We start from the raw sequence: 23,011 nt of genomic DNA, 5'->3' as shown, positions 1-23,011 counted from the left end.
ATACCAAGATGCTTAGGAATTTTAATGCATTTTCAATATTTATTTATTTATTTATTTATTTATTTATTTATTTATTTATTCTATTTATTTTATTTATTTATCTATCATATAGCTTTTAGTGCTGGAAGTGTCCAAGGAAGTACATGTTTGGCACGCCTGGTGGAGATCTTTCTATTTGATGCCCATAAGCGACCTGCACGTCTCATGGGATGATGATGATGATAATGAGGTAGGGAGAGGGTGAAATATGGTGTCGGCACATAGCCTACTCCTGTTGAATAACACCACGGGGTCTGCTCAAAGCTTTACGCCCCATCCAATGGACATACCGCTATCAACAGCATTATATGCCATCACTCCATATGAGCAATGTGGAGAGGTTTTGGAATTTAATCCAGGTTTTTGCATGCACGCAATCTAGTGATTAGAAATTGTATACCACCAACTTTTCTACCCTGCTGGCCAACATTCTGATGGTGAAAATTTTTTCAACCAACAGAACTCGAACCAGCTAACCACAGTATCAGACCTTATAGACTTCAATGCCTTAATGATCATGGCCACCAGTGTTTATCTTATAAATAAAGTTGTTCATGTCTGTTTGTTTGTTTGTTCCACCATCACGTCGAAACGGCTGGATAGATCTCAACCAAACTTCATATTTAGAGTATACTCACCCCGGGGAAGGTTTCGATATGCATATCATTTTAAAATCTTTGAAAAGATGGGGGTTTTATAGGAAAACCGTTTTTCTCTTATACTATTATAGGCAAAATATCAAATTTGTCGTATAAGGACGAGACAAAGCTCAATTTAATCCTCTTGACGCAAAGAACAAAACTCAGTAAGCCCTATGGGCCCGAAAACCATGTTTTAAGGTCCTAAAACCAACCGTTACAGAGATATTGGCACCACACTACCCCTGCTCTAGGAATCGGATAAAGAAATGAACTGCCGTAACCATGGCAACGTCAGCTCCAGGATTCTAGAGCAGTGAGATTATGTATGTACGGTTGGGCATAGCTGCCAACCAAAATTGGTACAAATAAGACTTAATATCTGGAAAAAATATACTGTTGTGTAAGGCACTCATAGGACTCCTTTGGGCGGGGATGGAAAGGGGGTGACGTACGAGTATACAAATCTTACTATATATAGAAATAGAAGTGTGTGTGTAAATGACACATCTCCTCCTAAACCACTGGAGCAATTTCAACCAAACTTAGTACACGTATTACTTACTATCGGGAGACGAGTACTGTGGGGGTAAGCCATCCCTAGCGCCCTTAAGGGAGAGGGTCAGGGGGGGGGGTAGTTACAATAATAATCGAGAATAGTGTCGAATTCATAGTTTTTGGGGTCGCTGAGTTGTAAAGTAATACTCTAGAATTTTTTAAAGTCCAGCCCCCTTTTAGGTGGGGAGCAAAGGAGGGGGGTGTGTGAGATATAGAAATAATTAAAAACAGTTTCGAATCCATAGATTTCAGGGTCTCTGAGATGAATAGTATTACTCCGGATTTTTTGCAAGTCCAAGTGGGGAGCGAAGGGGGTGAGATATAAAATTAATCGAAAAACTACATATAAAAATATTATCTTCTTCTTCTTACTATATATAAAAACTGATGTATGTGTGTGCGTGGGTGTGTGGGTGTGGGTGTGGGTGTGTAAATGACAAATCTCCTCCTAAACCACTGGAGCAATTTCACCAAACTTGGTACACTTATCAATTAGTATCAGGAGACAAACCGCGTGAGGGTAAGACACCCCTAGCACCCTTATGCGCAGGGGGCGAGGGGGGTGGTATAAAAATAATCTTGAATATTATGGAATCAATAGTCTTCGTGGTAGCTGAAATAATTAGTGACACTCCAAATTTTTTTAAATTCATGTTCAGCCCCCTTTGGGGTGTGGGTGAGGGGGAGTGAGATATAAAAATAATCGAAAACAGTGTCGAATCTACAGTTTTCTGGGTCACTGAGATTAATGGTGACAATCCAGATTTTATATCTCTTAGTGGTGGAGGGCGGGAGGGGGACAGTCTCATTGACAGTTGAAATCCTGTACATCGTATCTATAGTGCGACGGCTAAGTACATATAGTTATCACTTATTAATTTTTGACAGGATCAAATACTTCCCAGTCGATTTAAGCTTCCATAAGGACGAAGTTTTACTCGAAAATTAAATAATCTAAAACTTGAAATCAAACACATATAAATAATTTTAAAACTACATAATAGATCATAACATATCAATCTGCAAGTCAAAAAGGAATTCTATAAAAATTCACATCACACAGAACTAACTGGTAATGCAAATCTTAAAGGTAAATATTCAGAAACTATCCGGGCAACGCCGGGTACTACAGCTAGTCTTGAATAACTTTTTTTAAACTATAAAATTTAAATATATTTTTACTCAAATTATCTTCTGTGTAGTTATATATTTGTGTTTGAAAGTGGACAGTTAGGACCTTCTGTAATCACCAGAAACAAGTAAGTTGAACACTTTAATGCTCTTTCATTACTATTTTGATGTTAGTCTAATTGTCAGTCCTTTATGTTGGACAACCTTGAATTTGCTATACCATTGTCCACCAGCTGGCTCATGTGTGATGTTGGAGAGCCTGTGTGATGTAAGAATGTAGAGTGGTCAGGTGCTTCAGTGCCTCACTTTGTCGCTTTGTAGTAGACACATACTGTACCATACATAGTGGTGTTAGTAGTGGTACAGTACAGTACTCCTCACCGGATAGAATTAAACATTCCTTCATGAATTCACCATCACTGAATGGTTTAAGTTTCTTTGCAATTAAATATGAAATTTTAAAACTCAATAGAACTGCTGAATCACTGATCAAATGCTCGATAGGATTACTTAATTTAGCTTTCGGTTCTGCAATTACACGCACCCATTCTTTGCCTTGATACTGATCATAATCTGTAGCGTGACACAAATGTACTGGCGTTGTAAATTATATATTTTTTACATACTGTAGCTCTTTCCTACAAACTAAACATTTACCTGTAGCATTCCTATTATTTTTCAGCAAATAAATATAGATCTTCCCATAAAGATAAAAAGTTCAGAGGCATAGATAGCTTGTCGCACTGTGATGTGCTTGGTTCATTCATGCTTATGTAGTGAACTGTACCACTATTAACTCCACTATGTACGACACAGCATGTGCCTACTACAAAGCGAGGCAGTCCCTTTGTCCCACACTATGACTGAAGCGTCTGACCATTGTGCGCTCTTACGTCACAAGCGTCCTCCTACATCACACGTCAACCAGTTGGTGGACACTGTGCTCTACGTAGTGCAGTTATATACTGTGTTGGAAAGAGATCATTTTAGGACTTTCCATAGTCAGTGTAACAATTTAAGACAGGAAATCAAGATCCTCCTCTGGTTTTCGCATGTTATTTTTGACTTTTATTTATCCATGTCAATTATTAAAAATAATACGCCGGGCGAGTTGGCCATGCGGTTAGAGGCGTGCGGCTGTGAGCTTGCATCCGGGAGATAGTGGGTTCGAATTCCACTATCGACAGCCCTGAAGATGGTTTTCCAAGGTTTCCCATTTTCACACCATACCTTAATTCAGGTCACGGTCACTTCCTATCAACTCCTAGGCCTTTCCTATCCTTTCATCGCCGTAGGACCTATCTGTGTCAGTGCAACGTAAAGCCACTAGAAAAAGAAAAAAAAAAAAAAGCCAGCATTGGGCTTTTTCAAAAAATTCTTTGCCTCAGGAATGGAGAGGTTAAGATGGAGACCATGTAAGGCAGTATTAGTGAACTATATTTTTTCTTATGCATAGAATTAATAATATGAGTAAAGAACAGGAATCATAGATAAGGCTTTTTGTACATGATGTTATATAGTTTAGAGTAGTAAATACACTATAGTATTGTGAGTGGCCACAAACTGACCTTAGCATCAGGGTGAGATGGACAACAGACAATGTTATTGTGGTGAATGGGATGGAAAGTCAGGTTGTAAGTCTCACTAAGAGGAAAAGTCCTTTCTGTTTTAATTATGGTGTTGATTGGGTAAAAGTATCTCACGCAGATCACTGTAAGTACTTAGGTGTTGATATAAAGTAAGATCCTCACTGGGATAATCACATTAATGAGGTTGGGTGATTCCCGATGAAAGAGTAGTGATGAAAATGTTGCAAACTCTGGTCTAGGAAGACCTGAGAGTAAGGAGATGAGCTGCTTGACTAAGTGGTATGTTCCAAGTTGTCTGGAGATATGGGACATTAGTAGATGAACAAAACTTGAGTGGAGCTTTTAATGGTACAAAAGATCATAATATGAAGATAGAACTCAAGAGGACAGATTGGAGCAAACATTTGTTTATAAGAAGAGGAATTAGGAATTTGAGTAATTTACCAAGGGAAAATTGTTCAATAACTTTTCAAGTTCCTTGAAATTAAGAAAGGTCCAGGTAAACAACTAATAGGGAATTAGCCACCTGTGCGAAAGCCCTAAATCCAGGAAAGTGATGACTGATTGATTGACTACAGAGGTTTTGGGTCTAGAAATGTTCTTTTCACCCATCTAAGAACCCATAATCAGTGACCTAGATGTTAGTGAGTGGATGTATATATAACTTTTCTTCATGCACCACAGTCGTCACATAGATCGGCTCTCTCCTCTTGCTTCCTTTTCATACATCGGTTTGTCATTGTGTTTTTCCTAGATTTTTTTCTTCAAGTTCCTATTCTATTTATGTCTTTATTCCTTCTTTTAATAAAGATAATCACCAACCATTTGGATGTGTTTGCTCCTTTGACTGCTTTAGATTATTCAACAGAGATTCATCCTGAAATCTTTGAAATCATTATTTGAGACTATCTGAGAAGTGAAGCTTCCACGGTGTGCAGAATTATTTATTTCCTTTTCTGGGTTGAACCTGTTGTTGTTTTCTGTACATTACATACAGTTTGCTGGTGTTTCAGATTCATTGCAGTATTCTTTGTCAAGACAATTGAAATACCCCTACTCGATCCGTGGTAATCAGTCCCCTAGGCCAATCACAATAAGAAAGTGGTTCCTGACCTTGGTCTTATATATCCTACCCTTTCTAGCTGATATAAGCCCCCTGGCTGTCTCGTGAGAGTTCTGGAAAGTATGTGTCACAGCCAGGTAGTGGGACTAGCCCACGCTGTTATGTAATTAGAGGTTTGTCCTGCGTGTTTATGTTGTGGTCTGTATGTCTTGATCTATGATAGGCATCCAAGACAGCCAGGGGGCTTACGTCAGCCAGAAAGGGTAGGATATATAAGACCAAGGTCAGGAACCACTCTCGTAGTGTGATTGTTGCCTGGGGGACTGATTACCTCACATCAAGTAGGGGTATTTCAGTCATCTTGACAAAGAATACTGTATGTATTCAAAATGCCGGCAAGCTATACGTAATGTACAAAACACAACATGGTTCAACCAGGAAAAGGAACTAAATAATTATTTGGGACTATTGCCATGTGATTCAGAATTCTAAAATTTTACCAAAAAACTTAGCTCAAATACAAGTTCATCAGATATGTCAGATGTGATCCTTGCACTTAAACATTCATCTCATACTTCAAATATCCCTTTTCAGTGTATTGACCGAAGCAAAGTTTCAGCAACACATTGGTATGTCACTAAATAACCTTGAACCACAGGGGTATGTATAAGTTAGGAAGTTTGTTTTGAAGGTTATGGGGAGGTACATTCAGGGAATCAGGGTGGACTAGGGAGCGGTGATAAGGGTACAGGAATATGGAAATCAAGTAGGGATGATATAAACATGTTAGTGTTGAACTGTAAAAGTAATTCAAGGAAAGGAATAGAATTAAGTCATTTAATAGATATATTCACGACCAGATATTGTAATAGGAGTTGAATCATGGCTGAGAAATGAAATGATATAATGGATATAGAAATTTTCTTACAGAAGTGGAGTGTTATTTTGTAGAGATAGGAATGGTAGGAGGGAGAGTATTAATTCTGGTGAAAGAAGAATTTCTAAGCCACAAAAAAGATAAAGATGACAAACATGAAATTCTAGGTGTAAGTCTTATCTATAAAGATAATAGGCAAGTTGATATTTTTGGACTGTACAGACATGGAAAACGTGATGCGCACGCTGATTGGAAATTATTTTAAACTTCAAACGATACAGAAAGGAATGTGGTTGTAGCGGGTGATCTCAATTTGACAAATGTCAATTGGGAAGGTATTGTGAACAGCAGGAAATATGACCAATAAATGGCAAATAAGTTAATCTAGGAAGAACAGCTGAATCAGAAAGTGATGGAACCAACTAGAGGGAAGAATATTCTGGATGTGGTGTTGTTTATGTTTTCTTATACAATGCTGGAAAGTAAACATGAAACATCCTCAAGGACAAGGTCATTTTATTCACAAGCGATGTGACAGGTAGTTCATCATTGCAGGAGTATATGATTACATTCAGATCAAATGAAGCACACATGTCACAGTAAAGGGTGCCTAAACAGTCTCCTTTCTTTCTTTCTTTCTTTCTTTCTTTCTTTATTTATTTATTTATTTAGCAAGAAATGGAAATAAATTAGAAAGAAGGTAATAAAAAATCCATTAACAGGTATAATGTAATAAATTAAAACCAGCACCAAGTAACATTACAACTAGTAATATACACTGTATATGCAAAGTCATCTGGAAAAATCTAAACATTTTGACAATAAAAATGTTAATATATATTTTTCCATTGAAGCAAGAATCAGCATCAACAGGTTGCCTTATTTTACAACATACATACATTAATAGCACTGAATACTTAATATATCACAGAGAAAAGTGGAGGAAATAATGACAATTTTTGTGATGTAACATCATAATTCAAAGTAAATTTGATGTTTATGTATCTCTTTTTGATATTAGTATTCTACCTATATTTTATCTATAAAACAAAGAAATATTAACAGCAAAGCTACTACTGTTTAAATTAAATTATGGAATTTGGTATAATATTGGGTCCAATTAATAAATATTCATGTTAATATTTACAGTACAAAGCATTTTGTCCTCTACTCTTACTTTCTGTAACTCTTCACTTTGACGCTGCTGCCGTATTTCTTCTTTGAGTTTTTCAACTTTTAAATCCCAGGCTAGCTTATCCACATCATCACATGAGAGAAGTGGTCGAAATACTAGCTTAATCTTCTTTTTCTATGATCAAGAAATATACAAGAAATTAGTGTAGCTCTTCTGTAACAGGGTGTTTCAAAATTGTAGATACAATTTACAGTAGTGAATAGAGGCCAATGAATCAAGGAGAAAAGTCTTAATAAATATGGGTTGGAAAGTGAACCATTTCCATGTTATGACTTAATCGCATTGTAAAGTTGCTCATGCTTTATGTTCCAAGTACCTGGTTCCAATCTGAATGTCAACAGGATCTTGTAATGTACCAGCATTATAAGCACCTACCATGGTACATTTTATCTAATGAAGGGATAGTCGACATCCCTTCCATGCATGGGTGTACTCCAGTGACTATACTGATACAGTGTGGCCAATTCGGTTCAATTTCTGTTTGGCCACGTGCACTTGTGGTCGACCTGTCATATTCCTCCCTAGCACTGTATTATAAACACATTGTACTGTATTAATGGTCATAGTTTGCAGAGTTAGTGAAAATACTGGGTTGTTGTGCATTCGGCTGTACCACCAGGTGCTGTGAGGAATGTTTAGGTAGTTTAGATCCCTATAGCATATCTTATGAGAGGTTAACTTGAATTAAATGCTTCAAAGAGAACAGATTATGGTTTGTAAATGGGCTTATGTTTCACTTTGTATTATAAATTGAAGAATTCTTTTCTAACTATGGTATATTGATATATTGAAGTCACAAAGTAAGTCTAATGACAACATTTTTATTATCTAAAGTGAAGAACAAAATTTCTGTAATTCCAGTACCTGTCATATTTTATTGAACTCATTTGTAATGAGGTGCATTGTATTGAGGCTAAAAATTGATTTGTGAAGAAAAACTAATACTGTCTCTATCAGCAAATCTATGGTAGCATACACATCTGTAATTAAAATTGCATTTGATACACTAAGGTGACCAGAATTTTTTCGACCAACCACATGTAACATATTAATGTGAAAGACACAAAATAATGTGGTAAATCAATGGGAAAATTGGGGAATTTTGGGAAATGTATAATGCTTAACTTTGACTATGTAACTCAAAATGGTATGTCCTTAAGTTTTGCACATCAGTGTAGTAAAGAAATCAGTAAAAGTACTGTAAAATAAAATATTAAACATAAGAAGGAATAGATTTCTTACCTCACCAAACAAAATATGCCCATCACGTGGTATTGCTCTCACTTGATGGTGATTTGACGTGAATTTGAACCAGGCATGAAACTTGAACTGTCGGTGACCCATAGCAGGAAGTACTCCACAACGACAATCTGGTTCAGTGCTCTTATTTTCTCCATAGAGGAACAAGTTCACTGATGAAAAGGAGCCACAAGGAGTCACAGGAAATTTTACTCTGTATGTTGATAGTTCACAGTGTGGGTCCATGACATAAGCATAGCACTCAATGATATTCTTGGGAACCTCTTTATCCTTCAGTTGTAGATCATTCAACTTTACAGGATTCCTGTAAATATCTTCTTCTTTTACTAAAGAACACTGACTCTTCTCACTATCGCTGTCATATGCTGTAATTGTGTAATTATTTATAAAATCTTGTGCTTCTAGGAAGGAGGGCGAAGGTAGCAATTCTGAGATTCTAGGTTTAAATCTCACACTCCGTCTTGAGGAATGCTTTGAAGTTGTGATGTTATTTTCATGTTGGCTGTCAGTCCGAAGTATAAGTTCTTCATGTGACCTATTTTCTTTGGTATTTGCTTCAATATCTTCATGTTGATCAACAACTTCAAGCTGTGGTTCTTCATATTGATCAACAACTTTGAGCTGAGGTTCTTTATATTCTTGAGGTTCTTCAGTATTTATTTCATTAGTTTCAGCTTGATCAACAGGCTTAGGTTCTTCTTCAAATTCCATTTCATTAATAGGCGATGCATTAGCTTCGTGCTGGCCAGCAGATACATGTTGAGGTTCTTCTAGTTCTTGTTGAGGTTCTTCTAGTTCTTGTTGAGGTTCTTCTAGTTCTTGTTGAGGTTCTTCTAGTTCTTGTTTAGGCTCTTCAAGTTCTTTAGTATCTATGCTAATTTTAGCTTGCGGTACCTTGTTTTTCTTAGCTTGAATCAATTTATCAGCTGAAGCAGCTGTAGCACAGTAGAGAATAAAACAATGTTCTCCTGACATGCCACTCTTCTGCACTAGTTCATTGCCCTTGATATGTTTAAGTTGAGGGCTGTAACATATCTGCAGCTCCTTCTCTTCACCTGGAGAAAGTTTTCCTGCTCCATATTCAGGTTGAATCACCACACACTGGAAGCAAAGGAAGAGAAAATAAGTCCACATATTGTTGTTCCATAATAACCGATGGTCAGGGTCGAGTAAAGTCATGTGTAGAAAGTAAAAAACTTAGGTTAGAAAACACATAATAACAGGTCTGTGTGGGAAGATATAAGGACAAACTTGAAAACACACACACACACAAAAAAAAAAAAAAAAATCAAGGATAAACTCAATATCCTCATACACTACCATCTTCACAAAGATGGACTGTATACCAACCAACCAACCAACCGACCAACCAACAGACCAACAGACCAACAGACCAACCAACCGACCGACCGAGTTGGCCGCGGTGTTGGGGGGCACAGCTGTGAGCTTGCATTCGGGAGATAGTGGGTTCAAACCTCACTGTCAGGAGCCCTGAAGATGGTTTACCTTGGTTTCCTATTTTCACACCGGGCAAATGCTGGGGCTGTACCTTAACACCTTCGCTTCCGTAGAGGAGTATGGTCGTTTAAACACACCGTTTCTGTGGTCCTTCGAGGAGTAAAGTCGTTTAATACTCGTTCAGTATAGTGCGCTCCGATATGCTTCTGTTAATATGTAGGTGGATGGTCCGCCTAGTCAATACTGAATATTAATTATTTATATTTATTTACATAAGTCTAGTACATCTTTTGGGAATCTATATACATTCCCTTCATCAGCTAGTCAAATTAAAATTAAAATTCCTGTACACAAGAAGACCTAATAAAAAAGGGGGGGGCCACCATTAAGGAATCCAAAACTATTGCCAATACAATTTAACATTTTAAAAATCAAAGTGTGGATGCATGCAATTAAATTACATCTAGTTGAATAAGATAAAACACAATAGAATAGAGTCTGTATGCATTAAAAATTTGAGCACTACGAGCACTATTTTAATTCTCAACTCCAATTGAATTTTACAAGAAATTATCGGATCATCAAGCACGCAGTGATCTAACACCACAACAAGAACATAGTGCTCAATTTTTTAATGCATACAGACTCTATTCTATTGTGTTTTACCTTATTCAACTAGATGGAATTTAATTGCATGCAACCACACTTTGATTTTTAAAATGTTAAATTGTATTGGCAATAGTTTTGGATTCCTTAATGGGGGTCCCCCTTTTTTATTAGGTCTTCTGCTGTACAGGAATTTTAATTTTAATTTGACTAGCTGATGAAGGGAATGTATATATTTGTTGTGATCAAGTCAATACGGATCAAATACCAGCCACTATGGTCAAGATTATTAATAATGCTTTTGTTTTCAGAGACCAGAACAGTTCCACCTAGAAGTTTCTTTTTCTTCCAGTAGATGACTCGAGTGTCCTCTTTCTCAACACTGTACAACCCTCCCTTTGTATTCTTTTACTCATTGTTTACAAGCTTATTTTGGCACTTGTTGTGTAATAGACAAAGCTTCAAATGAGTAAATGTTGTAGTAATAAGAGTGATTCCAGGAAAAAGAAATGTGTGATATTTTGCTCAAAAATATGGCTGGGCTACAACAGTGGCAAGCTGCTGCTTAGGCATTTGGTAGCAAAGATGTTAAATAAAGTCATGGCCGCTTCCTTCCTAGCCCTATCTTATCCCATCGTCGCCATAAGACCTATCTGTATTGGTTCGACATGAAGCAATTTGTAAAATAATCAATCAATCAATCAATCAATCAATCAATCAATCAATCAATCAATCAATCAATCAATCAATCAATCAATCAATCAATCAATCAATCAATCAATCAATCAATCAATCAATCGATCAATCAATCAATCAATCATGACTGATCTGCATTTCGGGCTGTCACCAGGTGGCAGATTCCCTATCAGTTGATAGTTGTATTTTATTAAATGATTTCAAAATTTATTGAACATTTCACTTGAAAAATTATTGTAATCCCTAATTCATATAAATGAATTTGCCTTAATTTGTCCCATTGAATTACAAATTTATCATCATATAATGATTTTTTCTATCTTAAAAATTAATGTCATTCTATGCCATCTCTCCACTGACAGCTTGGAGATATACCACTTAGTCGAGAAGCTTGTCTCCTTACTCCCAAGTTTTCACAGCCCGAAGTTTGCAGCATTTTTGTAACACTACTCTTTTGTTGAAAATCACCCAGAAAATGTTGTTCTGCTCTCCTTTGGTCTTTTCCAGTTCTAATATCAAGTAATACTGCTGTGGGATGAATGTCGTATGGCTTTTGGTGCCGGGATATCCCAGGACGGGTTCGGCTCGCCAGGTGCAGGTCTTTCTATTTGACTACCGTAGGCGACCTGCGCGTCATGATGAGGATGAAATGATGATGAAGACGACACATACACCCAGCCCCCATGCCATTGAAATTAACCAATTAAGGTTAAAATCCCCGGACCGGCCGGGAATTGAACCCAGGACCCTCTGAACCGAAGGCCAGTAGCTGACCGTTCAGCCAACGAGTCGGACTGCTGTGGGATAAACAAGTGCCATTGAAAGCTAAGATGACATTATATAAATCATATTATACATCTCCTCATGTATAACTTAGAAACTACCAAGTTAACAAGACAAGACAACTCAAAACTCCAAGCTGCAGAAATGAAGTTCCTGCTCACCGATACAGAAGACCAGGAAGGATAAGTTCAGGAATGAAAAAGTCTGGGAGGAGGTAGGAATAGGACACTCCCTACTACAGAGGATCCAGAAACAAGACTGAAGTGGTTTGGCCATGTAAGAAGGATGAGTGCAAGCAGGACTGCAAGAAGAGAATATGAAAGAGAAGTAAAAGGAAAAAGACCAGTGGGCAGACCCAGAGGAAAATGGACCGATCTGGTGAAGAAAGATGTCGAGGAAAGATGACAAGATTGGGAGAAGATTATGTGAGACAGTGGTTCATGGAGAGAGATACATGGAGGGGACTCGTACACCCCACCCGGGCAACTGGAGATGGTTGATGATGATGATGATGATGATGATGATGATGATGATGATGATGATGATGATGACTGGTGTGAGTTCCATTCACTGGAACCATACACTAATTGAGGTCTTACCAATGACTTAACACTTCCTCTCCTTTACATCCTTACTGTTGTTGTTGTTGAGTCATCAGTCCGCAGACTGGTTTGATGCAGTTCTCCATGCCTCCCTATCATGTGCTAACATTTTCATTTCAATGTAACTACTGCATCATACGTCAGCTCTAATCTGCGTGTCATATTCATACCTTTGTCTAAACCTACTGTTCTTACCCTCTACACTTCCCTTAAAAACCAACTGAACAAGTCCTGGGTGTCTTAAGATGTGCCCTATCATTCTATCCCTTCTTCTCATCAAATTTAGCCAAAGCGATCTCCTCTCACCAATTCCATTCAGTATCTCTTTATTCATAATAAGATCTATCCACCTCACTTTCAGCATTCTTCTGTAACACCACATTTCAAAGGCTTCTATTCTCTTCGTACCTGGGGTTTAAAGCAATTGTTGAGGAATGTGAAAACAGGTTTGTACTTTTAAAGCTGGTAAGGAATGGTAAAGACCCACTATATTATAACAGAGACGTAAAGAGACTAAGAAGGAGGTGCAGGTTGCAACAAATAGAATTAGAAATGGCTGTGAAAGTAAGGAGAAATTGAAGGATCTGCTAGGAAATTGAATCTAGAAAAGAAGCTGAAGCTAAGGATAACATGATGGCAAGCATAATTGGCAGTCATACAAATTTTAGTGAAAAATGGAAGGGAATGTATAGGTACTTTAACCCTACAACCAGTAAACATTGCAATTGTGATGTATTTCTGTGTACCTCTACTGTTAAAGTCACCATCGTGACACATTATGTCAGTGCAATAGCTCCTTTATTGTTAATGTATTGACCAGATATTACACACCACTTTAAAGAGGCAAGTATAATTATAACACATCGGTAAAGTACTTTAGAATCATGGAGAAGACTGGAAAAGGGAACATATTGCAGACAGCCATCTTCTTTGTTGTGGTTGCCTAGCGCGTGTTTCCATGGTATTTATTTATTCTGTTTGGTTTGTTATGACCCCCTGAGAATCACGAGTGACTTGTTTGGCACATCTTCTTTCTTCCCAATACCTCTTCATTCTCTCATTCCTCCTCTTTCTCTCTGCTTCTGTGATCTGAATCTGGATCCTGATGTCCATCCATTTGTGACCCTCCACAAGCCTTCTGTATTTGGACCTATCCTGTACTGTCATCAGTGGATATTTTTCCTTTATGCCAATTGTCTCCCAATTTTCTCTGACTTCCTTCATCCACTTATTTCCAGTTAAACAGGTTGCATTTCATATCTTCTTCAGCAGCCTACTGTCATCCAACCTTGTGAGATGTCCAACAAATCCTAACCTTCTCTTTCTTATCACACTTGAGATTGGTTCTATACTCTCATAAGGTTCCTGCCTTGATCTGTGTACCCAGATTTCACCTTGCTTTTTAGTGCCCCAATATGTCTCAAGATTCTTCTCTTCTCCTTCTCCAATTATATGCATGCTCTCTTGCCCAATTCCCATGGTTCTATTCAACTGTCTCCACTGCTTCACCACTTCATCTGAAACTAGGTTAAATAATATTGGCAAAAGACCATCCTCTTGTCGGACTCCTGTCTTAATTTTGAAGTTGTCTGATAACATACTCCGGTATCTTACTCTAGCAGTTGTAGCCTCCAATGTTTCCCTCACCAATGCATGTGTCATAGAAACCAATCCTCTGTCATGCAGAATGTTCAGTAGTCTACCGAGTCGTAGGCTTTTGCAAAGTCTACAAATGTCACTGTTGTGTCCTTTCCTTTCCTGTGTCTGTGTTCTATGATTCTCCCTTTCCAGAAACCACCCTGGTATTCTCCTATGGTCAATTCAAGCTGTGCTTCCACTCTATTCAGCAATAACCTTGAGAGTATCTTGTACCCAATGTTTAGCAGTGAGATCTCTGTAGTTATCCAGTACTCGTTTCAGGTCTCTCCTCTGCACCATCCAATAGTACTTTGAGTTATATGGCCTCCATAACTATATGCGACAAGGTGTGATGTTCTCTTCTTAAATAATTTATTTACTACCACTATATCACATGCCTCAGCACACTTGAAGGCTCACATTTCAGTACAGTTTAATATACCATGTCCATATCTACCATGCACAAATGGAAAGCCATCCCAAAGATCTACTGACATGGCAGTTAGACACTAAAAAGTAAAAGAGGTTCAGTGGGATCAAAGGAATGGATATGTGCCTCCAGATTAAACCAGAATTTATTTTTTTCTTCTTCTGGGCACCCAGTCTGTGGAGCATAGCATGGACACAGACGTTGATTTAGTGATGATTCGAATGCTCATTAGACAGTCGGTGATACAGTTTTGCAGCTGTTTGCAGATCGCAACATCAACTTCATATCAACTAGGTGTTGCACCTACAAGATAATTATCCTCTCTTAACTCTAACCATAGAATGAAGGTATTGACAAGAGAAAAAAGAACCATCAAAAGTGTGTGAAAGGAAAGACTCTTTGGGCATCACCAACCTAATGTTTGGCTCCTTGGCTGAATGGTCTGCATAGTGGTTTGATTCAGAGGGCCCTGAGTTTGATTCCCAGCCGGGTTGGAGGTTTTAACCATAAATGGTTAACTCCCTTGGCTCTGGGACTGGTTGTTTGTGCTGTCCCCAACATTCCTGCAACTCATACACCACAAATGACACTATCCTCCACCATAGTAACACCCAGTTTCCTGCATACGGAAAATGCCATCCATCCTCGTTGGAGGGTCTTCCTTACAAGGGTTGCACCAGGTTAGTAATAGGCACACAAAATTAAGTTACCAACCTAATAATGTTGGGATTAAGAGAGTGCAAAATTTAACCAAGAAAGGTCACATGGGAAAGATGAAAGAGAACCTGGCAATATTATGTGGAAGTAATGCCATACTCAGCTAGGACATCATGGTTACCATACTACACTCCCAAGTTTAGAGCCCCTGGAGGTTTACCCCTTTAGTCACTTCTTATGACAGGCTTAGATACCGTGGGTATATTCTATCCTCCACACACAGGAAGATTGCTTGTGGTTTAGCCCCTTGAGCGGGGAGCTGGGTACATACCGGCTTACTCCCAGGTGGGGAGCGATTTCTCTGATTGAAGAAAATATTTCATTACTTGGTTAAAAACAATCTTAGACTATAATGAACTATTGAAGGCCCCTAAGGGAAATATTTACTTGAATATAATATATTTAACTGTTGGAAAATTCTATTTTAATTTTTCAATACTTCGTGCAAGAATGTACTAAGCACTTTCACACTGTGATATTGAGGTTACTACTTCCTAATAGTAAAGCTCTGGTTTTCGTGTATACAGTAACTTTTACCTGAATATTTTATGCAGTTTACTAACAATCTCTGCCTGGAAATAAATGTTTCTGTATATGTAAATTGCAGATTTACAAAGTTCACATGTACTTAAAAGATTGACAATGGAATAAATTATAATACTCACAAAATTTTCTGTTATGTTGGTTAGTGCTTTTGAGGAATCAAGTTTATATATCCTACCTATAATTCATAAGTGACACACACAGACTATATTACACTACAATACAGGTAATATTTTCAGTATTTACAGTCTTCACAGTGTTATGTCTTTCACAACTGTTCATTATGATACACACGGAAGCAGATCATGTTATATAACCTGTCTCAGTGTCGCATAATTTATATGATTCCATTCCGAAATGTGATTGTTTTCTTGGTATGTAAACTTCCACCCTAGCCACCCTTTCCATAGCAACAGGTTCTCATCAACTGACACTTTGCCATCACGGGTATAAGCTTCCAAAAATTTTGCTAACAGGTCATCAAATACTGGATTTATTTTGTATGTTTTGGGAGTAATTCGTCCATTATTCACCTCATTGTCGAAGATATGTAAAAAGCTATGGAGGAAAATATAATAATAATAATAATAATAATAATAATAATAATAATAATAATAATAATAATAATAATAATAATAATAATAATAATAATAATAATAATAATAATGATGATGATGATGATGATGATGATGATAGTAATAATAATAATGTTATTGGCTTTACGTCCCACTAACTACTTTTATGGTTTTTGGAGATGCTGAGGTGCCAGAATTTAGTCCTGCAGAAGTTCTTTTGCATGCCAGTAAATCTACTAACAAGAGGCCGATGTATTTAAGCACCTTCAAATACCACCGGTTTGAGCCAGAATCGAACCTGCCAAGTTGGGGTCAGAAGGCCGGACAGCACCTTAACCACCTGAGCCACTCAGTCCGGCGAGAAAAAAATCTCTTCTGTGTCATCTGCTCATAGAAAATAGGTGTAGTGAACAAGCAAATGCGATAAATACAGTGTCCTAATTTAGGTTTCTGTACAATCCCCTGTGGCAACAGTATGGTGATAAGAAGCTTTATTTTGTCCTTATTTGTTCGGACCCGGTCTTGACCTCGACTCATTTGTTTCATCTTACTAAACTGGGTTTTATGTGTGATTTTCTGCTGGGCATCTTTTGTCTGTTCAAGTATGTTCTGGCATATATCGACATAAAAAGTAATTAAAATATTTCTCTCAGTTTTGTTCTCTGTAAAAACTCTTCCTTTACATCAGGATGGAATTTTGGATCAAAGTGGGACCTTCTTTATACATTTTCAGTATAAGGTGACGAAGAACTTGCACTGGTTGAATTGTAATCAGTATTATCGTCACCACTGTCAATGTCATAATCGCTACTTGAACTGGAATCAAACACGTGCTGTCTCTTTTGCGACTGCTGAACATTCACATCAGCTGGGACCGAACCCTGTACATTCGAGCCTGCAGTACTTATTCCAGGTATGTTCCTGTCACTTACAAATTCTCCTTCGGCAGAACTTACTTCACTAATATCACTATTCTCCCCACTAAATTCCAACATTTAATTTATCATGACCCGTAAATCGTCTTCCTCTAACGGTGGGGACCGGTAATTCCTTTTAGACATTTTAGCAGAAAAAATGTAAGAAAAAGGATCGAATAGAACCCTGGTCTCTGCAGTTTGGACGGAAATCATGAAATGACCCTGTAATACGGATGCGTACGATAATAAATTTTGTGTAACTCATGGTAAACACACACTCCAGTCGTGAAGGAATAAGTCAAGACTGGGGATAATAAATCAGGTCACAGTTCTAAAATGTCATCAGAGAGGTCTGTTCAGTATCATAATCTCTAGAAATCCTTTCAACAGCAATATTATTACATCCAAGGGACGATTAGGCGATGAGCTAAAGCTTCAGCGTGAAGCTATTAGGCCTTACGTCGTTCTTGCCCGGACGTAAGCTGCATTCCTTATGTTGCAACTCGTATTGGTATTGAGAGAACATAGTTGAAAAAATTCACATCAGAGTGCAGACTAATCCAGAATATGCTGCTGAAAAGGTAATAAACCTCTGCAGGCAGGCAACTGAGAAAAAAAATGTAATTTGAATCAGTGGATATATCCGCGTTCCCCGCCGAGCAAGCAACTTGCAGCCATGAATCTTGCCTCATCGCCCACTGAACGGGTTAAGATCGCACTAACACACCAAAGGTTTTCGCGACACAAGGATGGGAAAGGGCTAGGATTGCGAAGGTAGTGGACATGGACTTAATTAAGGTACACCCCCAGCATTTGCCTGGTATGAAAATGGGAAACCATGGGAAAAAATGTAAAACCATCTTCATGGCTGCCAACAGTGAGATTTGAACCTACCATATTCCGAATGCAAGCTCACAGCTACGCGACCCTAACCGCACAGCCAACTCACTCGGGGCATACAGGAGGTATTTATACTGACTGTAAGGTACGTTGATTCTCATAGGTTTATTTCTCTTTCTCTTTTTAGATTACAAGCAATAGTGGCACTAGTTATTTGATGACAATTTGCTTACCAGGCGAGTTGGCCGTGCGGTGAGGAGCGTGGCTGTGAGGTTGCATCCAGGAGACAGTGGGTTTGAACCCCACTGTCGGCAGGCCTGAAGATGGTTTTCCGTGGTTTCCCATTTTCACATCAGGCAAATGCTGGGGGCTGTACCTTAATTAAGGCCATGGCCACTTCCTTTCCATTTCTAGTCCTTTCCTATCCCATTGTCGCCATAAGACCTATCTGTGTCAGTGCGACGTAAAGCAAATTGTAAAAAAAAAGAAAAAAGAAAGGTATTCACTTACACATTCAATAACAAGTAACTCTTCAATGCATATGGTAAAATTCACAATCATAATTCATCCATGGAATCATCTGTTGCCTTTGTCTATCTTTACTCTTCTCAGAATAAGAAAACTTGGGATAAAAATTTATTGTCATGTTTATTACAGAAATATGTTCTAAAGTAGTTCTGAGAGGTGTTTTTGTGACATGAGAAAGAGTAGGAATGACAGTGAATATCACAATAAAATTTGAACATTCTGGATATTTTAATCATTCTGCTAACCTTGAAATTGTGCAGCATATTACTAACTGAAAAGGTGACAATATTAAGCATCACATAACTGCAAAGGAATTTGAAATAAAAATGAATCTATGAGTAATAAGACTAATACAATAACGTTATTCTACTTACATCTGGGATGTTAGTGAAGCAGTAATGTTGAACAGTCTTGGAGTTGTTGGTGATAGTAACACAATGTACCACAGATTCCAAGGTGGTGACTGTCCCAAAGTTACAGATTCGAGGGTTGAGCTCCATATCACAGGGATCTGTCACCACAGCTAGTATCTGAACCTTAAGAACTGGGCACTGGCCCAGGAAGGAACAAGTACAATGTATGGATATTGGGAAGTCCAATACTTCTGTCTCAGGATCAAAATATTTGTTCTTAGCTGCATCACAAGGTAAACTCCTCCTGTCCAGATACAAAGAATGGAATGTATGTAATGTGAGTCAATCCAGAAATGTTAACACAGGCCCTGACTTCTCACAGTCTTGACAAAGGGTATACCTATGGCCTATATTACACTATCACATTTCTGTGTCACAGAATATGATAAAATCTTTGATCACATGAATGTGATCAAATTTGCTCATTAAAGACTTCTTGAGTATATTACACTATGTCAAAGCTTTTATCATATGTCATGTCACAGTACTGTAATGATGAATCCAGGCTTCGGGGTCAGATGAGATACCTCCGATACTCCTACAGGAAGGACGGGAGATACTCGTCAATACCCTGACGGACCTCTTCAGAGCTAGTCTAGCTTCATGGTCTGAAGCTAAAGCAGTATTCATACGTAAACCTGCAAGGGCAAACTATGCCCAAACTGAAGCACACAGACCATTATGTTTAACCTCCTTCATGCTGAAAGCAATCGAGAAAATTCTGGATAAATATATCAGAAGAACGGTGCAAGTGAACTCAACGTTATAAAAAGTAATCATAGAAAGAGATGTCAAGATTATAGCACGTTAAGCTTGGTAACACATGCCTCCAAAATTATTACAAGAATTGTTTACCATCGCATGGAGAAAATAATAGAAGAAAATCTCCCAGAGGATCAATTCGGGTTTAGAAGAAACAGAGGAACAAGAGAAGCAATTCTGAGCCTTAGAACAATTATTGAACAAGCCCTAAGAATCAATAAGAATATCCTAATTGCTTTCATTGATATAGAGAAAGCGTTTGATAATGTTAACTGGAATATTATGCTTAAAGCCCTTAGAAGTCTGAAAGTGGATTACAGAGATCGGAAAATCATCTATCAGCTGTACAAGAACCAACAGCGCTTATAGGAAAGGAGCATATCAACGAGAAAATAAGAAAGGAGTATGGCAAGGATGTGGTCTGTCATCTCTATTATTCAATGTGTATTTAAAAGAAGCAATGAAAGAGTTTTCAGCCACCTCCACCAATGGAATAAAAATAAATGGCCAACTATACCAAACAATACGTTTCACGGATGATGTTGCCCTCATAGCTGAAACTGAGAAAGAGATACAGACCTCACTAAAGAAATTGAATGCTCTACTAAAACTAAAATGTAATATGAAGGTTAACAAAACAAAAACCAAGATAATGAAATGTACTCCGGATGGTAAACAGGATGTCAATGTTTGGTTGGAAGGAGAAAAATTGACTCAAGTAAATAAGTTCAGTTACTTGGGCAGCATCATTACATCCGATCGGAGGTGTGGAAAGGACGTCCCTTCTCGAATAGCCCAGGCTAAAGAAGCTTTCAATAAAAAAGAAGTCTGTTGACCTGCAAGGCAATATCCCTACCAGTAAGAAAACATTTCATTATGAGCTTAATTTGGAGCATTGCGAACTATGGCTCTGAAACCTGGACTCTGTTAAAGGCTGATAAGAAGAGAATAGATGCATTTGAAATGTGGTGCTGGTGTCGAATGTTACGAATACCCTGGACTCACAGGCTAACAAATGAAGAAGTTCTCAAGAGTGCTGAAGAAACCATCAGCCTAGAGAAAATGATCGCGAAAAGAAGATGTAGTTGGACAGGTCATTTACTTCGGCATTCATCATGGTGCACCACACTGCTTGAAGGGAAACTGGAAGGCAAGACTAGAAGAGGACGACCAAGAGCAGGGTTCCTTGGTGGCATTAAAGGGTGACGTCCATATCAACTAATCAAGCAGCTGGCTCAGGATAGAAGGTCGTTGGACGAGGACAGTCATGCTACCCACCAATCATCAGGTTAAAGAGAACGAGAGAGAGAGAGAGAGAGAGAGACAATGTTTATGTCAATTTTCAGTCTTCTGTTCCTGTTTTTATAATCTTTATGCTTCGAATTGTACAACATTTCATGTGATTCATAATGTGAAATAAGAAGTTTTGTGGTTACCACAGACCATGCGCACTAAATACCCGCCATTTTCTTTCTGCCTTGTCACAGATTTGATCAAAGGTATGATCGTGAGTATAACTTTTATCACACAACTGTGTCACAGCTAGATGTAATCAAAGGTGCTGTATTACATTGTAAAATATTTTATAACATAAACATTATCAAACTTATGTGACACAGAGATGTGATAGTGTAATATAGGCCTATAACAGTACTCAGTAAACAATCTTGTTGCTTAATTAGAAAGTAACAATATTTAGCATGTTTGTTTGAAATAGAGCTTATTTGTAACTAATTTAACCTTTAAATGTAGTTGTTTGAGCCATCAGTTTATGGATTGGTTTGATGCAGCTTCCCATGCCACCCTAATATGTGTTAATCTTTCCATTTCTACATAACCACTACATCCTACATGTGCTCCAATGTGCTTGTCATATTTATACCTTGGTCTACCCCTATCATTCTTACCACCTACCTACCACCTCAAAAATCAACTGAACAAGTCCTGAGTGTCTTAAGATGTGTTCTATCATTATATCTCTTCTTCTCATCAAATTTAGCCAAATCAATCTCCTCTCATCAATTTAATTATCTCTTCATTTGTGATTTGATCTACCCATCTCACTTTCAGCATTCTGTAACGTCACATATTAAAACCTTCTATTCTCTTTCTGAGCTAGTTATCTTCGTTATGTTTCACTTCCATACAATGCCACACTCCAGACGAAAGTCTTACAAAACATCCTTCTAATTCCTATTTTAATGTTCGAAGAGAGCAACTTTCCTTTCTTAAAAAGGCCTTCCTCGCTTATGCTAGTCTGCATTTTATGTCCTCCTTACTTCTGCCATCATTAGTTATTTTACTACCCAAGTGACAATATTCATCTACTTCCTTTAAGACTTCATTTCCTAATCTGCTATTTACTGCATCACCTGACTCTGTTTGACTGCATTCTATTACTTTTGTTTTGGACTTATTTATTTTCATCTTGTACTCCCTACCCAAGACTCTGTCCATACCATTCAGCAATTTCTCTAGATCTTCTGCAGTCTCAGATAAAATAACAATATCATCGTCAAATCTCAGGGTTTTGATTTCCTCTCCTTGGACTGTGATTTCCTTTCCAAATTCCTCTTTGATTTCCTTTACCACCTGTTTTACATGAACATTGAATAGGAGGGAAGGACAAACTGCAGCCTTGCCTCTATTCTTTCTGGATTGCTGCTTCTTTTTCATAGCCCTCAATTCTTATCACTGCAGACTGATTTTTATACAGATTGTAGATAATTCTTTGTTCTCAGTATCTGATCCCAGTCATCTTCAGAATCTCAAATATCTTGGTCCAATCAACATTATCTAATGCCTATTCTAGATCTATGAACACCATGTATGTGGACTTGTCCTTCTTAATTCAGTCCTCTAAGATCAGATGTAAAGTCAGGATTACTTCACGTGTTTCTACATTTCTTCTGAAGCCAAACTGATCTTCTCCCAATTCAGTTTTCAACTTGTCTTTCCATTATTCTGTAAATAATGAGTGTTAAGATTGTGCAGGTGTGAGTTGATAAATTAGTGGTGCAGTAGTTTTCACACTAGTCAGCACTGTCTTCCTTGGGAATAGGTGTAACAACATTCTGCTGAAAATCGGATGGCACTTCTGTATCATACATCTTACACACTAAATGGAATAACCTTGCCAAGCTGGTTTCTCCT

The 23,011-nt window shown here is 37.9% G+C and overlaps 1 protein-coding gene across 1 annotated transcript in view; it reads right to left on the bottom strand.

Moving 5' to 3' along the window:
- The window catches only part of LOC136865175 (titin), a 168,179-nt gene that overhangs the window by 131,973 nt on the left and 13,195 nt on the right, over nucleotides 1–23,011 (bottom strand). Inside the window, exons 3-5 of the mRNA XM_068226339.1 lie at nucleotides 19,058–19,340; nucleotides 8,333–9,451; nucleotides 7,073–7,204 (exon numbers count right to left, since the gene is read on the bottom strand). Of these exons, the coding sequence (XP_068082440.1) occupies nucleotides 7,073–7,204; nucleotides 8,333–9,451; nucleotides 19,058–19,340 (1,534 nt within the window). The remainder of the gene's footprint in view (nucleotides 1–7,072; nucleotides 7,205–8,332; nucleotides 9,452–19,057; nucleotides 19,341–23,011) is intronic.

Source organism: Anabrus simplex, chromosome 1 (assembly GCF_040414725.1).
Source record: "Anabrus simplex isolate iqAnaSimp1 chromosome 1, ASM4041472v1, whole genome shotgun sequence".
NCBI lineage: Eukaryota > Metazoa > Arthropoda > Insecta > Orthoptera > Tettigoniidae > Anabrus > Anabrus simplex.
This window is presented reverse-complemented; position numbering and strand designations above follow the sequence as displayed.